The 14,734-nt window shown below is 37.5% G+C and overlaps 1 protein-coding gene across 4 annotated transcripts in view; it reads right to left on the reverse strand.

Moving 5' to 3' along the window:
- Positions 1–1,630: 1,630 nt before the first annotated feature.
- Positions 1,631–14,734, reverse strand: part of LOC144300677 (ubiquitin-conjugating enzyme E2 variant 2) — a 57,468-nt gene continuing 44,364 nt past the window's right edge. For all 4 annotated transcript variants that reach the window (XM_077876994.1, XM_077876995.1, XM_077876993.1 and 1 more), the window contains one exon: positions 1,631–3,942. In XM_077876994.1, the coding sequence (XP_077733120.1) occupies positions 3,796–3,942 (147 nt within the window). In that variant the 3' untranslated portion in view covers positions 1,631–3,795. The remainder of the gene's footprint in view (positions 3,943–14,734) is intronic.

Here is a 14,734-nt window from a genome sequence, read left to right on the forward strand (position 1 = left end):
CTGAGTATAGGTCTCTCATTACTATTGAATTCTTAGTGCCAACTATTAGTCTTTCCTTTGGGAATAAAATATTAACTTCATTTTCATATTTCACTGCAAAAACTTCCAGATAAACAGCTGCTCGTTACTGAGCATGGATAAGATAAAAGAATTCACATTAAGTCTACATTTGACAGCAAATGAATCACTGTACAAACCTTACATGGTTATTTGGTCAGTTATTCATCTTAGACAAAAGGATTCCTGGAATCTGTGTTAAGAAAGTGAGATCTATCTGGCTTTGATTGTTCTTTTCTTAACGAACATGCCCAAAAACTCATGGGTCAGTCTTTCATAAACTACATGGCAAATTAACTTTTTTTGATGAGAATATCCAATCACGGATGTAAATACTACAGCAACCTCTTCACATCCACTGATTTTTTCTTTAATCACGTACTCACTCCATGTGTTCCCCAAAACTCCCTTATTCTACAAAATGATGGTTTTGATGTCATTTTCTGTATCACCAAATACCTCCAAAATTTTCTCTTCAGAAAATGCATATATCTTTTCAATGTTCCAATATACTTTTAAAATAACATTTTCAGTGTGAACTACGGTAAGATTTCCATCCACTCTTAATGTAACTTTTATAAGGCATATTATCTTTAGCATAAACGATATTTCCATACATTTCCTGCTTTTTAGTAAACACAGTACTGGGTGGGAATAAACTGCCAATACTCTTAACAATTCTCTAATACACTGCATCCATTCCTTTCTATAATGTTTCTATTTTATATACAAAATACATATACTTTCCAAAATAGTGAGAACTGAAATCTTTTTGTGAAAATAACGAAAAATTAATCAAACTGATACTGGAAATTACATTGATACTTATTGGAAAAGTAAAATCTGTGCCTTCTAGATCCTTCGCAGTAATAGACATACCATGATTCTACACAAAGTCTAAAAAATATACTTCTAAAATGAAATCAGGGTAAAACATTCCTTAAATACCTCCCAAATCCCATTATTCATTATACTAGACTTCATAATTAGTACTTATATTCTTTAAACTGCAAGTAAGAACACAGTCATGTGCTCATTAAAAGGGTTAACATAGTTTTGACCGAAGTCTGTAATCATATGATGTACCTACCAGAACCGCCCAAAGCCATACACACCAAATCTATTAAGGATAATGTACTAGTATTTTCCAGCTGTCTCCTAATTTTCAAAACAATATTAATTTCACATGTATACCAATAAAAATATAGTGTGAAACATTTAAATCAGTAAATTGGCATTAAATAATCCAGACTAATAAACCAATATAAATAAAACTAATGTACTCTCCAAGCACTTATTCAAATTGAAGTGATAAATTCTTTTATTTTTTTTTTTTAGTGATAAATTCTTTTAAAAGGATAATCTGAAATTAAAATTTCATCTGTATTACACCCATAGACTCCTATACCACTATCCTTACAAATGTTTATGTTCCAAAATTCTGAAAAGTAACACTTGACCCATAATGCCATCATTTAAAAATATTAGAAAAAATATGGTAAAATCAGCAATTCTGAAAACTAGTAACTAAAAGTTTTAATTAAAGCAGAACATTGACCTAGTAGGACAAGAATTTCATTTTTGTAATCTTTATTAAATTTGTTGATCATCCCCTAGGGTCGCAACTGCTAGCCTTTTAAACAAATTTCAAAGGCAATTTTACAGTTCATTTAATACCACACACACCTATAACCTTAGCCATTTTAGAAAACAAAGGAAAAACTGCTTCAAAAATGCGGTCTTAGAAATGTTACTATAAGTAAGAGCGGCTTTACATTAGCTCCTTCTATAATCAACCAGTATGTCTTAGATTGCCATGTAGATCTTGATTGTGACATGCAAAATGGATTCTGCTTTGGATACTGTCTAATTGGCATGCAGATTTCTGCAGAGATACATAGTCCCAAAAACCAAACGGAGAATAAACATCCTCAGGCCAACAATATATGCTTGGGGGGAAAAAAAACCTTCACAATAGTGGATACCGGTAAAGGAAAGAGGACAAAAGATCAACGTAGCCAGATTCTCAGCTCACCAATATAATTTAACATTCAAATGGTTATTAGCTACAGTGTATGACAAGACACATTTCCAAAGTGGAAAAGAAATTGTTAGACTGATTTAGACCAGTAATGGTCTTATCTATGAAGTCATTGTAATTCAAATTAATCCTCAACCATTTAAAAATTTTAAGAACCTACTTTAATAAATTACACATGCACTAATTTGTGTATATGTTCTACATGTCATTTGAAAGCATTTTAAACATCTTTGAAAATTAAAAATAGCCATGTTGAAATTAGTAAATTTAGACAACTATCACTGACTTTCATGTATTACTGACCAAGAAAAAGCAGCTCAGAGCTTTAACTGTGAATGACTTGATATAAAATGTCAGGGCATCTGAGAAATTCGTCCTTGTTACCTAACCACCTTTCTATTTAATTCAATGAATTCATAAAAGAGTATTTTTAACAAAGTAGTATACCCAGTGCTTTGAAATGAAAAACTGCAACTTAAAGCCTTGAGTCATTTTGGTTAAGGCAAACATAAATGAGCTTTCAATTCGGAATTACTGAAACTGGATAAAATTAATCCCAATTAGTAAGTATAAGAAGCATAAGGGGAAGAAATGTCACAGAAACTAAAGAAGAAAAAGGTTACAAAGAAAAAAAATGGAATGTGTATTTGGATAATTTGCAATTTACAATTCTATAAAATCTGCTAGAATTCAAACATTTTTTAGTATTTCTGGTAAACTCAAATTCAAAATACAATACCTGGGATTCCTCTTTCTCCAAAGAACAAATTAAACTACTTAAGTAATTTGTTCTCTGAAATACTCGGCAAATTCCAATTCACAAGAAGTATACAAAACAGGATAATAAAAGGTGTTTACAGATGAATAGCTATAATAATTCCAATTTTTGCTACCTCAGCAAGGTAGTGTACATAATACCACATCAATATAATAGAAATGGCACAGTTTCTGAGGACACATTCCACATTTTATTTACATTTTAAGACTAACTTTAATCTCAGAATCACATATCCATACACCTATTTCCTTTTTGTTGATTTCACTTAAATGCATGGTTTGTCAAACAAAGACTGTAAACAAATATTTACCATGTCTGTTACATGTAACACACAGGAACGGCTTTTAACAGAAATTCATCGACCTCCCCACAACATGTTTTTATTATAAATACAGGTATCAAAACAATCCTGAACATATTTTTGATACTACTAGTAGTCAGCACCCACACCGCTTCAAAAATTAACACAATTTGTGACAATATTCATTGTACCTGCTACTTTAGACAATTTCAACTGAAGCTCTTTCACTAAGCAAGATGGATAAAGCATGCCATTTCTGTTTTTCCTTCTTGAGATTTTTTTAACTTTTCAGAAACACACATGCTTCCACAGCATCTGACTCTTCTCTCCATGCTTTCATCTTGTAAACCTGAATTCTATTTTGAGTACTCCAGGTTTATGCTTAAATGACAGTGCCTTAACAAGAGAAAAAAATATTGTGCTGCATTTTTCCTCCTGAAACCTGAAAACATAATGGTGTACATATATTAAATATATTTCTACAAATGTCCAGGTCATGTTTACCAGCTGGAATTCTTTTACTTAATGTGTGGGTATATTCTGCATTGTAATATTTAATCAAGACATTAACATGAGTAGAAGGTTGTTGATTTAAGACAAGTTTGAGATCCACTAAAATTAATTGTTGTATGTTTGTCCTTCTGGTGGCTGTGGAAGCTTCATATTTTCTTTGGACATCATTAGACGTCTTAGCTCTTGAAGTACAACTTTAATGCTATATGAATTTTGCCATTTAGCTAACACTGGTATGCTCCGTGCATCCACCTGAAATGGAGGAAAAAAGCAAAATTAACTACAAAGTTTAAAGTACTATGGCATCAATTTATTAAACATACTTTAATAATAAATGCTTTTAAAATTCATAGCCTGGCTCTACTTTCACGAAAAAGAACATTATGAAACTACACAAAAGAAAACAATGCTATCATACTTAGGAAAAAGAGTCCTTCTGTAACAGGTATTTCCTAAAACTGTGTCTTTTATGTGTGTGTGTTTTTCTGTATCTTTTAATAAACATGTAGTGAACTTTGGACGTCAGAAATAAACATTACATTAAATAACTATACTGTAAATATATTTTCCAATTCCTTCTTGATGATATGGTCTGAAAGTTCCTCTCCATTTCCAATGCCACTACCCAGAATCTGATCAATTATCTTGAATGGGATTTAGGAAAAAGCTGTGAACCTGATCTCTGCTTTTGGATTCTTCTTACCAGTGTCGTCTTTGCACTATAATAAACTAACCTTCCATTGTAGAAGACTGACAGAATTAGACTGCAGTTCCTTCAAAGCCTTATCCCCAGGTAACTGATTATCACTTGACCTGTCTGGCAGTTCCCTGGAAAACCCCATTCACAGGGTTTTTTCTTTATCTAACCTCAAAATTTACCCACTGAGTACTACCTATTCCTCCTCCCACCCACACCCACCCAGGCATTTGTCAAAAAATAATCAGTGTCAATTGTTTGGACATCTCTGCTGCCTGGAGAGACATTACAAACAGGAAGGTGATCAAAATATTTCAGAGGAAAAATTGGGAAATTAGATGTCCACAGGGGCTTTGAAAAGTTCCACATATTCCTGGCAACCTAGAAGACCATACATATAAGGGCTCACAAAAGACTTGATAAACTCCCACTTGTGGCTGACCTTGAGAAACATATAAAAAAAATTACAACCAAGTGGAATTTACCCTAGAACTGTAAGTTTGGATCATTTTAAAAGTCAGTCGTTATAATACACCATATTAACAGAATAGAGAACAAAACCAAAATTATTTCAATAAACACAAAAGGGCATTTGATAAAAACCCAACTTTTCACGATAAAAAAAACACTTAACAAACAAGGTATAGAAGGGAACTTCTTCAGCCTGATAAGGGGCATCTATAAAAACCTACAGTTAATATCATACTCAATTATCACTGCTAGTCAACACTGTACTGGAGGCAATCAGGCAAGAAAATGAAGTAAGATGCATCAGACAAACAGATCAATCTCCCTTTGCAGATGACATGATCTTGTATATAGAAAAGCTTAAGAGCTAATAAACAGAGTAAAGCTGCAGGATACAGGATCAATTTATAAAAACCCTGTCTGTATACTTATAATAATCTGAAAATAAAGTTAAGAAAACAATGCTATTTATAACTGGTTAAGAATAAAATGCATAGGTATAAATTTAATAAAAGAAGTATAGGACTGATCTAAGGAAAACTGTAAAATATCACTGAAAACTCAGATCTAAATAAATGGAAAGAGGGCAGCCTGGGTGGCTCAGTGGTTTAGCGCTGCCTTCGGCCCAGGGTGTGATCCTGGAGACCAAGGATCAAGTCCCCTGTCAGTCAGGCTCCCTGCATGGAGCCTGCTTCTCCCTCTGCCTGTGTCTGTCTGTCTGTCTCTCTCTCTCTCTCTGTGTCTCTCAGAATAAATAAATAAAATCTTTTTAAAAATTAAATAAAAGGAAAGACATCACTTTTTTTTTTTTTGGAAAGACATCTCCTATACATAGATTAGAAGACCCAATATTATAGTATGAAAACACTCCTTCAAAGTGGTCTACAGATTTAATAAAGTCCCTATCAAAATTTCAGTTGCCTGGCATTTTTTTTGTTTGTTTTTGTAGAAATGAACAAGGTTATCCTAAAATTCATATGGAAACAAGGAATCCAGAATAGCCAAAACAGTATGAAAAAAAACAAAGCTGGCACTGGGCTCCGGTGGACGGCAACTCTCCACAGTCTAGACTGTGAGCTCCGCTCACGCCATGCATGCGAGTGGTTATAGTCACTGCTAAGTCTGCCCTTCCTCCCATTTTCACATCCTGAACCAATCACTCGGGAAGCAGCCCTGCTGGGTGGGGTGAGTGAGATGGGAAGCCCTAGTGCACATCTTACTCTGATTCATACAAAGCATGGGCTGCCACATTTTTTCCCTCTTCATCCAGTGGTGTGGAGTGTTTGTTGTCCCTCATTCATTGTCCACCGGCAAAAATCATGATGATGGGATGATAATTTATTAACATTTAGGAAAACTGAATAGTTTCCGAGTAGTTAAAAACCCTGCTGTGAAATGAATAACCTGCATGTTGGAGTCACTCATTTAAAACCACCACTGAAAGACAGTATGCATGCTTTAAAACACACCCACAGAACAAATAGCTTTAGTACTGACATCATGGCTCAAGGTATGTTTTTCCTGCAGAGTGAAATGACTTGGTTAATCATGGGTCCAGTAGTGTTATGTGCTTGCTACACATTTGTTTCACGAGACCAATGGCGTGTTTCCAAAATTACTTTTTCCCCAGAACACTTGAAAAAAAAAAAAAAAGGGGGATCCCTGGGTGGCGCAGCGGTTTAGTGCCTGCCTTTGGCCCAGGGCGCGATCCTGGAGACCCGAGATCGAATCTCACGTCAGGCTCCCGGTGCATGGAGCCTGCTTCTCCCTCTGCCTGTGTCTCTGCCTCTCTCTCTCTGTGTGACTATCATAAATAAATAAAAAATTAAAAAAAAAAGATCTTATTTATTTATTCATGAGAGACACACACAGAGAGAGAGGCAGAGACACAGGCAGAAGGAGAAGCAGGCTCCATCCATGCAGGGATCCTGACGTGGGACTCGATCCCGGGTCTCCAGGATCAGGCCCTGGACCAAAGGCAGGCGCTAAACCACTGAGCCATCCAGGGATCCCTTCCCCAGAACACTTCTTTGTTCGATATGGTTAACGATAATTGGCTACTTGTCTCTTCTTGCCTCCTTAAATCTGCTACCATGCTATAAGGGTCCCATGCATTTCCTTTTAAGAACCTTTCCTCTGGGGCAGCCCGGGTGGCTCAGCGGTTTAGCGCCGCCTTCAGCCCAGGGCCTGATCCTGGAGACCCAGGATCGAGTCCCACATCAGGCTCCCTGCATGGGGCCTGCTTCTCCCTCTGCCGGTGTCTCTGCCTCTCTCTCTCTCTCTGTCTCTCATGAATAAATAAATAAATAAAATCTTAAAAAAAAAAAAAAAAAAAGAACCTTTCCTCTGGCTTTTCAGAGGTCCTATGAACTAGACAACCCCTAAAGTTGATCTTCTTCTGCCCATTTTATTGGTTGAAATTCCAAGATTCTAAAGAGAGTCTATGCAGTAGGAAAACACTGTCGTGCTGTCAGTTTCCAGTGGACAAGTCACAGACTGGGAGAAAAGATTTGCCAATCATGTATGTGACAAAGGATCTAGATCTACAACATATAAAGAACTTTGAGAACTCAACAGTAAGAGAACAAACAGCCCAGTTAGAGCGTGGGCAAGAGACTTAACTTGGCACTTCACCAAAGAGGATATGTGCATGGCAAACAAGCATGTGGGAAGATGTTCAACCACCAGTGGCTTGGTTATAACTCATTTTTTATCTACGTCATTGCAGACCTAATGTATGCTCATTCACAAATGCTCATCTGATTCAATGCCTGGTAAATGGCAGGAGGAACCCCTTGGATGAATTCATATTGAGCTGATATCCAGACATTTGTTTGATGGAGGGAACGTTTAGATCATTTCCCCCTATTCCCACAAAAGTTTTCCAACAGGTAGGGAGATGTCCCTTTGTCAGCAGTGACCATTGCCTTACCAAAACACACGTGCACATGAATGTCTTAACTGACTAATGTCTATACTTCCTGAGCCAGAGAGGGTAAGCTGGACTCCTGAGCCACAGCATGGATGTCTGTGCACCCCAGAGAGGGGTCCCAACTGGCAAGCTTCAGTAATGCAGGCAATAAACACTGCATTGGCAACCCAGCCATGCCAAAAAGATAAATGCCTTTTCACAAATTTTCATTCCTCTTAAATTAAGCTATTTCTATCTGACTTGAAAAATACCCCATCCTGGGATCCCTGGGTGGCGCAGCGGTTTGGCGCCTGCCTTTGGCCCAGGGCGCGATCCTGGAGACCTGGGATCGAATCCCACGTCAGGCTCCCGGTGCATGGAGCCTGCTTCTCCCTCTGCCTGTGTCTCTGCCTCTCTCTCTCTCTGTAACTATCATAAATAAATAAAAAAAATTAAAAAAAAATAAATTAAAAAAAAAAAGAAAAATACCCCATCCTGCCAATGAAGTGTCCTCCTTCCCTCCTGGTATAGTCCCTTGCTATGAAAACTGGTCACTTCAGAAAAGGTGAAGCTGGCTGTCCACAGACCTCCATCGTTCTCCCTTAGGGGTACAACCATAGTAATGTGAGTGTAGTTTGCTTTTAATTTAGACAAAGCTTTTATCTGTGATTCTTTCCCCTCAAATACAGTATTGTGAATCATTTTGATGATCAATATGTAAATGTGAATAATAGAATTTATGTGTCTGGATCCAGCCTTCTGAAGTCTTTTGAGGACTCTCTTTACACATAGCAATATATAGTGCTCTAGTACCCTTTCAGCAAAGCACATGTCATCATACGTGTCTTGTGCCCATCCCGTTTGCCTCTTAAACGTCTGGTTAGCGGGGACCCAAAGATTTCAGTGAGTCAATGTACATAACTTTGTATTTAGCTATATTATTGCATACGACACGATCTGGTGCTAATGCTCTGCCCTTGGCATTCTTAGGTGATGGCTGACTCCCCTTCTCTGTCATAACTCAGCTCTGGAATGCTCTATATAGCAAGGTTTCAGTCAGGGGCATTGCCTGTGGCTTTTATCCTGCCATCCACTGTGGAAAATGTGTACCTATTTCATGCTTGACACTTAACCACTTACCTCTCAACACATCATCCTGCTTGACTTTAACAAAATAAAGTGTCTCTGAAAAAAAAAAAAGAAAAAAAAGAAAAAAAACGAAGCTTTTCCAATTTTTTTTTTAAGATTTTATTTATTCATTCACGAGAGAGACAGAAAGAGAGAGAAGCAGAGACACAGGCAGAGGGAGAAGCAGGCTCCATGCAGGAGCCTGATGTGGGACTCGATCCCGGGACTCCAGGATCACACCCTGGGCTGAAGGCAGGAGTTAAATCACTGAGCCACCCAGGGATCCCAGCTTTTCCAATTTTAAAACTTACTCTAAAGGTAAGTAATCAAGAAGGGTGGTTCTTACATAAGGATGGATGACATCAGACCAATGGACTACAACTAAGAGCAGAAAAGTAAATCCATGCATATGTGATCAACTAATCTTTTGACAAAGGTGCCAGGAAAACACACAATGGGAAAAGGATAATCTCTTCAATAAATGGTATTGGGACAACTGGATAACCACATACAAAGGAATGAAGTTGAGTCCTTACATTACACATGAAGATTAACTCAAAATGGATCATAGACCTAAATTAAGAGCTTAAGCTATTTTAAAAAACCTCTAAGAAAACAGGAGTAAATCTTCATGACAGGGGATTTGGCAATAATTTCTTAAATATCTAATGCCTAAAGTATATTCAACAAAATAAAAAGTAGATAAGTTGCCTACATCCAAAACTTAAAATTTTGCATTGCAAATCACATGCTCAAGAAAGCATAGACAAGGGCAACCGGGGTTGCTCAGCAGTTTAGCGCTGCCTTCGGCCCAGGGTGTGATTCTAGAGACCCAGGATCAAGTCCCATGTTGGGCTCCCTGCATGGAGCCTGCTTCTCCCTCTGCCTGTGTCTGTGCCTCTCTCTCTCTCTCTCTGTGTCTCTCTTGAATAAATAAAATCTTTAAAAAAAAAAAAAAACAAAAACGGACAATCCACAGAATGGGAAAAAATACTTGCAAATCATATATCTGATAATGGACTCTTGTTCTATATATAAAGAACTCTTACAGCTCAATAAGAAGCCAAATATCTCTCAATATATATACTACTGGAAAAAATGCAAAATGTTATGTCCACTGTGGAAAAAGTCTAGCCATACCTCAAAAAGTTAAACATACAATTGAATGTCAGTCACATATGACCCAGCAATACTATTCCTAGGTATATATCTAAGAGAAATGAAAATATTTGCCCATATCACCCTGTATACAAATGTTCACAGTAGCAATATTCATGATAAGCTAAAAGCAGAAAAACCAAAATGTCTGTCAAATGATGAACGGATAAACAAAATGTGTTATATCCACGTAATGGAATTATTATTCATCAATAAAAAGTAATAAAATACTGATATATGCTAAAACATGAATGAACCTTGAAAATATTAAGTTAGGGATCCCTGGGTGGCGCAGTGGTTTGGCGCCTGCCTTTGGCCCAGGGCGCGATCCTGGAGACCCGGGATCGAGTCCCATGTCGGGCTCCCTGCATGGAGCCTGCTTCTCCCTCTGCCTGTGTCTCTGCCTCTTTCTCTCTCTGTGTGACTATCATGAATAAATAAATAAAATCTTTAAAAAAAAAAAAAAGAAAATATTAAGTTAAAAAAGCTAGTCACAAAAATCATATATTATATGACTCCATTTAAATGAAAAGTCCAGAATAGGCAAATCTATAAGGACAGAAAGATTAGTGGTTGTTTAGGATATGGGAAGGTGGGGTAGAAAGGGACAACTAAACATGGGTACGGGATTTCCTTTGAGAGGGACAAAACTGTCCTAAAACTAGATTGTGGTAATGTATCCATAAACCTGTGAATACTAAAAAACACTGAATTATATGCACTTCGAATGAATTGTAGCTGGTGTGTAAAATGTATGGTATGTAAACTGTATCACAATAAACTGCTTAAAATAGAAAAGATAATTTTTAAATAATTTTTTTTTTAATTTTTATTTATTTATGATAGTCACAGAGAGAGAGAGAGAGAGAGGCAGAGACACAGGCAGAGGGAGAAGCAGGCTCCATGCACCGGGAGCCCGATGTGGGATTCGATCCCGGGTCTCCAGGATCGCGCCCTGGGCCAAAGGCAGGCGCTAAACCGCTGCGCCACCCAGGGATCCCTTAAATAATTCTCTTACAAGTAAATGAAACAATAATAATAATATTATAATATTAAGATGTACTTAAAGTGCTTACTTCAATGCTTTAACTTATGGAGGAGCAAGCCCTTAGCCTATTTTAAGTAGACTCCATTAGTGAACAAGAGTTTACAAGTGGAGAAAATACCAAGCTCTTTCCAAAGCAGAAACAAACACTTCCAGCTATAAAGTTACACGATAGTTAAATAAACATAAGTGATTGCAAATCCTGTGAAATACCAACAGAGTACACACACACACACACACACACACACACAAAAAAAAAAAAAAAAACCTGGGGGGGGAAAAAAATGCAGGAGAGGAGAGAGAAAGGAGCATGGGAAAATAAGTATCATGTCAGAACAAATCTGCATCTTACCATTCTATAATATACAACAACCTCCAAAACTTGAGACCTCACAGCATAAAGAACTGACACTTGACAGAGCTAACCATCCACAAGGAGTAATTTTGCCTAGCTGTATTAAATATAAACAAAATTACTAAAGCAACAGGCATAATTTATCAAGTATCTAAATAACCTCAAAATATAAAAATAATATAAATAAATATAAAAATAATAAAATAACCTCCTAGCATATCACCAATGGTCAATGTGAAATTCTGACTATCAGTTATGAAAGTAATACTTTAAATTCTTAAATATCAATCAAGACAAAAACTGATGTCCAGTGTATTCACCCTACTTCACACATCTACACTCTAATCATTAAAATCAGTATCATTCCTTTCTCTGTTTTCATTTTTTTTAAAAGATTTATTTATTCAGAGCGAGAGAGAGGCAGAGACACAGGCAGAAGGAGAAGCAGGCTCCATGCAGGAAGCCTGACATGGGACCCGATCCCGGATCTCCAGGATCACACCCTGGGCTGCAGGCGGCGCTAAACCGCTGCGTCACCGGGGCTGACCCCTTTCTCTGTTTTCAAATCCCCATTCCAGACTGACAACATGAAGTGTTGGTGAGAGTATATGAGCACAGGATACTGTTACACACAACTAGTAGGACAGACATGGATACAATCCTGTGGAGAGTCAGTTGGCAATACTCCATCAAACTATGGGCAAGCCCCAAACCTCAGCAGACATTCCATTTCTAGGTGTATGCACTGGAGCAGTGCTACTCAAAGTATGTTCCACGGAGCGGAGCTAGGCCTTGAACTAATTTTTTGCTGGCGCGCCACAAGATAAACACAGAAGTGTCTATGATAATTTGACAGAGAAATTTTTATTTAAAGAATCTGAGTTTGTATTTTATCTTTTTTCTTTGATTTTCTTAGTAATTTTTATTGTACTTGAATTTACAAATAAGGGTGCCTGGGTGGCTCAGGTGGTTTAGCAACTGCCTTCAGCTAAAGTCATGATGCCAGAGGCCTGGGCTGGAGCCAGTGTGAACTGGGCTCCTTGATCAGCAGGGAGTCTGCTTCTTCCTCTGCCTCTCCCCCTGCTTGTGCTCCCTCTCTTAAATAAATAAAATATATATTTTTTTAAAGTACTGATCTACAACATATTGGAAACAACAAGCTAACCAACAAACACCCAAGTCTTGAGCAGCACCGCCCCAGAGTAAAAGAATACATGTATAGGAACGCCTGGGTGGCTCAGTGGTTGAGCATCAGCCTTCGGCCCAGGGCGTGATCCTGGGGTCCCGGGATCAAGTCCCACATCAGGCTCCCTGCATGGAGGCTGCTTCTCCTTCTGCCTATGTCTCTGCCTCTCTCTCTCGTGTCTCTCATGAATAAATAAATAAAATCTTAAAAAAAAAAAAAAAATGTATAGTAAGAATGTCCACAGTAGAAATCTTTTCAATGAAAACTGAAAACAGCCTAAATGCCAACCAGGTGAAAAATAGAATACTGAACAATAAAAAGGAACAATCTAATTTAAATGACTCAACATGGATGAAGCTAAAAAATCACTGATAAAAGTGATACAGTACAGAGGTATATACACACATGCGTAGTAAAAGTTAAATAACCATGCTCAGAAATAATAAACACCAAATTCAAGATGAGACTACCTCTGAGGAAAGTGGAAGGGGAAACTGGGGAAAGGTACACAGATTAACCATTTATAACACAATCTTTCTTTAAAAAAAAAAAATTTAAAGAAAAATTAGGACCATTACAAACAAGACCAACATGCTAAAATTTGACAAGGGAAAATAGGAGATGTTGGTTATATCGTTTTCTAAAATTTGTCTATGTTAAAAATATTTCTTCTAAAAACACCAAAAATGAGGACGCCTGGGTGGCTCAGTTGGTTAAGCATCTGCCGTGACCTCAGGTCATGATCCCGGGGTCCTGGGATCAAGCCCCATGTCGGGCTCCTACTCAACAGAGAATCTGCTTCTCCCTCTCCTTCTGTTCCTCTCCCTGGCTTGTTCTCTCTCTCTCTCTCTCTCTTTCTCAAATAAAAAATCTTGGGGGGAAAAAAATGAAACAAAAAGAAAAATGGTAATAAATTTATAGTAACTGCTACAAAGGAAAACATCAGAGTCAAAAAAGGGACAAAATTCAGATTAGAGAATCAGGAAGGACTTCTCTGAGGAAGTGACATTTACATTGAGAAATGAAGCGTCTGTAAGGATTAGCCTGAGTGGGGGACATGTCCAGACAGGAAGAACAGACAGTGCTATGGTCCTGAGGTAAAATGAAAGGTGTGTGGAGCAGTGTGTACCCTGTGAGTCCCAGTGAGCCAAAGCAAAAAGCATGTACAACATGGCTGAAGTCATTAAAGGATATCAAAGCAGAGAAGTGACACAGCACAATTGTATTTTAGAAAGATCCTTCCGGATCCTTGCTCTGGAAAGACTGGAGGAGGTAAAACAGCAGAATCAGAGACTGCTGCAAGACAAGAGATGATGGTCAACATTCACTTAGTGGCAAGGTAAGCAGAAAAATAAGACCTGACTCAAGTTACATTTTCAACAAAGACTAACAGAACTTAATGGTAGATAGGCAAGGGAAGAGAAGCTGTCTGGGAGACAAAACATCAAAAAACAGGTAAGACACCCATGAGGCTAGATAAACTTGTTAGAGGTATGCTTGAAATTTAATCCTGAATTTCCTAGTTCCCACAACAATGCAGAACCCACCATTAATTACTTAATTTATAGAGTCTATAATATGAAAACAAATCAGCAGTTGAGAAGAACAGCTACTCCCGGTAGAGATATTCAACAAGAACAACTTCCTCATAAAGGCAATGCTGTGCATCACAAAAGAAATTCCCTGAACAATATCCTTTCTGTAAATTCAAAATGTTTTATGATCCTGCTTCTATCACATCTCTTAATATTATCTAACATAGAAAGAGTTAAGCTCGCACATTGCAATTTCTAGAATAAACACTGAAAGAACAGAAACAGAATTTAGAAACTTGAGAACAACCATGTCAAAAGTAGAAGAGAAACAAAATATGCATGGGAAAATAGAAACCACAAAATAAAACAATTAAACCTAAATGTATTAATATATTGTATATTAAATGGACTAAATGTTCCCAGTAAATTACAAAGGTTGATTGACAGACAGGAAGGACTCTCAGAACTCAGCTTTTAGTTGGTATACACCAGGTAGGGAGCTCCGGAAGTGACCCAGCAGGTAAGGATTTGAGATTTCCAATGACCTGCCCACCTTCCTCC

This window comes from Canis aureus, chromosome 28, assembly GCF_053574225.1.
Source record: "Canis aureus isolate CA01 chromosome 28, VMU_Caureus_v.1.0, whole genome shotgun sequence".
Lineage (NCBI taxonomy): Eukaryota > Metazoa > Chordata > Mammalia > Carnivora > Canidae > Canis > Canis aureus.